Source organism: Patagioenas fasciata, chromosome 15 (assembly GCF_037038585.1).
Source record: "Patagioenas fasciata isolate bPatFas1 chromosome 15, bPatFas1.hap1, whole genome shotgun sequence".
Lineage (NCBI taxonomy): Eukaryota > Metazoa > Chordata > Aves > Columbiformes > Columbidae > Patagioenas > Patagioenas fasciata.
The window spans coordinates 15,189,751-15,193,134 of record NC_092534.1 but is presented as its reverse complement, the minus strand read 5'-3'; the positions used below and the strand labels follow the sequence as shown (position 1 = coordinate 15,193,134).

General features: G+C 54.2%; 1 protein-coding gene across 1 annotated transcript; it reads right to left on the bottom strand.

Moving 5' to 3' along the window:
- Positions 1 to 475: 475 nt before the first annotated feature.
- LOC136108556 (galanin receptor type 1-like) lies at positions 476 to 2,735 on the bottom strand. The gene has a single exon (XM_065850428.2). The coding sequence runs from the start codon at positions 2,645 to 2,647 to the stop codon at positions 1,334 to 1,336; it is 1,314 nt and encodes a 437-aa protein (XP_065706500.2). The 5' UTR covers positions 2,648 to 2,735; the 3' UTR covers positions 476 to 1,333.
- Between the last annotated feature and the right edge of the window lie 649 nt (positions 2,736 to 3,384).

Genomic DNA, 3,384 nt, shown 5'->3' with positions numbered 1-3,384 from the left:
GGTGCTGGGACTTGCCAAGAGCAGAGCCCGGCAGCACCCGGCGCTGGTACCCGAGCAGCCGGGATGTGGGCTCCCCCACATCGGGGACGATGGGTGACCCCTCACACAGCGTTGGATGTGAACAGGGAAGGGGCAGATCTCCAGTTTCATTCCAGCCTTGTGGGTCTCTGTTGTAATTGTTTTGTTGATTTGTTTTGTTTTGTTTTCTCCCACTTCTTGCCTGATGTATTTTCACTTTGAGCTCTTTGGGAGAAACGTTTCTTTTCCTTATGAATATAGATCCAGTTCTTAGCGCAACAGAATTCTCATGCTTTAGTGAGGCCCTTCGATGCTAACATAATAAAAATATTCAATTTATTTATCAAAGCCTCCTTTAAAGGAGATGATGGAAGAAATAGGTTTTAACCTACTTCAGGTGCTCAGGAAAGGCGAGCACTTTGATTCTCTCCTTCCCAGACAAATAACATTGCCTTAGTTGATTCTGATTTTATTAGCTATAAGCCATTTTCTATTTTTATTTTCACATGCCATTGACTTTGTTTGGTACAGACACAGCTGAACAAGGGCTGGTTTTTCAAGTGCAAATCATGTTAATAGATGTCCAGCTCTTTCCACTCCACTGCAGGAACATAGCTGTAAGAAAGAGAACTGATGCCCAAAGAATATTTTCCTATTGCATTTCCTAAATCACCTCTGAAGCCACGTTATCCTTTCTGAATTCCCAAATGTGAAGTGGTGATGGTGGCTTCAGTGCTTCTGGCACTTTCTCTTCACATCAGGAGACTTTATTTGCGTGGAGGAGTGAAACAATATGATCAGACAATGAAATCTCAAGTGATAAAGTGTGTGAAATTCTCCACTACTATTCCTTTTTATGATGCTGTTTCTAGCATTTCTTCACTGCTTGTAACTACAACTGATGGATTTGGAGCAGAGAGTGCCTCTTATCACTGCTCTTATCAGCACAGGGTGCGCAGCAGCAAACAGTCAAATCGTTGCTGTATCCAAATGGCATCTCTGCATCCAGAGATGGAGCTGTGGGGAGAGCCCACTCGTTGGGAAGTTGATCTATCTAATTATGTGACTGTTGACTGGGCAACGGGCTACACGTCTAGTTGTCCCTGGTGAAAATAATTTGTCTAAAAACTTGATCTGAGTTAAAATATACCATCTTTTTGTCTCACTATTTGCTTCTTCCCCTGTCTCAGTATTTTAGAACTGGTGGTAGGTGTGATTAGAAGTTGTTTTTCATCATTAAAATATCTGGTTCAGAAAGGCCTGTAAAAAGTCATTAAATGCAGATGAGGGCGTAAGGTGCACTTCCTGAGCAGAATTACAAGGAAGTGTTCTCACTGGAGACAGTGTTCAGAGGTGGATGCTGGCAGGAGTTCAAGTGTCCACACTTGTTCTTATGGCCATGACCTCCCTGATATCTGCCCATGGTAGAGGTGGTGGAATGGCCTTTCCTTGAACTCCGGTAAGAGAGCAGCTCTGGGACTGAGGAACGGGTTGTCCCTTCGGACAGGGAGAAGTTAAAGAGAGATACCATTCTTTGGTGGTATTTGCTCTTCATTTCCTTGGCTGACCTGTAGAGGTTTCCAACAAAGCAATAGCATATAGGATTGAGGCTGGAATTGGTGAGGCCAAGCCACTGGGCAAAAGGTCTGAGCTGCAGGATCCAAGGAGGAGGAGTCACATCCTGCAAAGATTTGGGGATGTTGAAATCAATCCAGATGTCCATCAGGTAGACGGGCAACCAGGAGATTGCGAACAGCAGGACCAGGGCCACCACCATCTGCGCCACCTTCTTCCGGATCTTCAGCCTGGAGGCTGGCAGAGATCGGTTCAGGGCAGTGCTCTCCTTCAGCTGGCTGCTGCGGCTCCACAACCGGCGCACCGTGAGAAAGCAGATGACCATGTTGAACAGGACCGGCAGGCAATAGAGGGCACAGAAGAGCAGAAAGTTGTAGGCTTGTTTGAGCCTCTCCTGAGGCCAGATCTCCCTGCAGATGGAAAACACCAGAGGCAAACCCTCCACCACCCCAATCTCATCCCGTTTGTTCATGAAGATGAGGGGCATGCATATCCCCGAGGACAACAACCACACCACCAGGATGGTGCTGAGAATCCTCTTCTGGGTGAAGAAAGACCGGGCGTTGAGTGGATTGTGCACGCTGTAGTAGCGGTTCACGCTGATGACGGTCAGGCTGAGGACACTGGCGGAGACAGAAACCGCCTGGATGAAGGGCACCGCTCGGCAGAGGAAATCCCCGTACACCCAGGCTTTGTAGATGAGGTTGCCCACGGTGATGGGCATGCAGACGCACACCACCATGAGGTCACACACTGCCAGGTTGATGAGGAGGCTGCGAGTGGCACTCAGGCTGGACACCCGACTTCGGCGCTTCCGGGTGAGCACCCTGATGGACATGATGTTACCCACGAAGCCCACCACAAAGGACACGAGGTACATTGCCGTGAGGCTGATGGTGACGGGCTCCTTCACAAAGAGGAAGAGCATCTTCTCCAGCTCTTCCCAGCCCAGCTCCTGGCTCCCATTCCAGAGCCCACCTTGTGTCTGGTTCGCCTCCAGCCAGAGCTGCAGAGGGTCGGGGGCAAGCCCAGGGGCGGGAAGGGAGGAATTCATGGCTGAGCCCCCCCGGGCACTCCGGGTTAACGGGGCAGAGCCTGCAGCACTGCCCCGAGAGCTCTTAGCATGTTTAGCTGAGACCAACCATGCCTGCAAAAGACGGTGCAGAGAGAAGGGATGAGCGCGGGCTCCTGGCAATATTTTCTCTTCCCGGGGAAGGTGTCGGGTCAGAAATGGCTTCTCGGCAACTTATTTGAGAAGCGGCCGTGGGCGCTGGGGCGGGCGGGCTGGGCAGCGCTGCGCGGCTCCGCGGGCACCGACCGGGCAAGGGCGGCGGAGCCGGCGGGGAGCTCCGTGCCCGACCGCGGGGACACGGTACCTTCGAGGGGGTCGGAAAGACGAAAGGGGACCCCATCCTCCCTGAACCCCGGGTGAGCAGCCCCAGCCGCGATCCGCCGCGACTCCCCTCCCTCCCGGGAAAGTTGCGCACCCCGCAGCCGTGCTGCCGAACCCCGGTCCCGGGCTGCCCCCACCCCCCGGGTTCCTACCCCCGGTCCCGCGGCGCGGTGCGGCGGCACTCACCGTGCGGAGGGCGGGCAGCGCCGGGCCGGGCTCCTCCCGCGGGCAGCTCCGCCGTGTGCCGGCAGCGCGGAGCTCCTGGCACACGAACGCCCCCGCACCCCCGAATAACCCCCAACGCACCCGCACCCCCAGCCCGGCGCCCACTCTGCGAGCGCGGCTGCCACCCGCGCGGCCCCCGCGCTCACACGCACACCCAGAGCGCTGCACACGCA

What these genes read in the sequence shown, in the direction of transcription:
- LOC136108556 (XM_065850428.2), bottom strand. Translation starts at nt 2,647, where the DNA reads ATGAATTCCTCCCTTCCCGCCCCTGGGCTTGCCCCCGACCCTCTGCAG.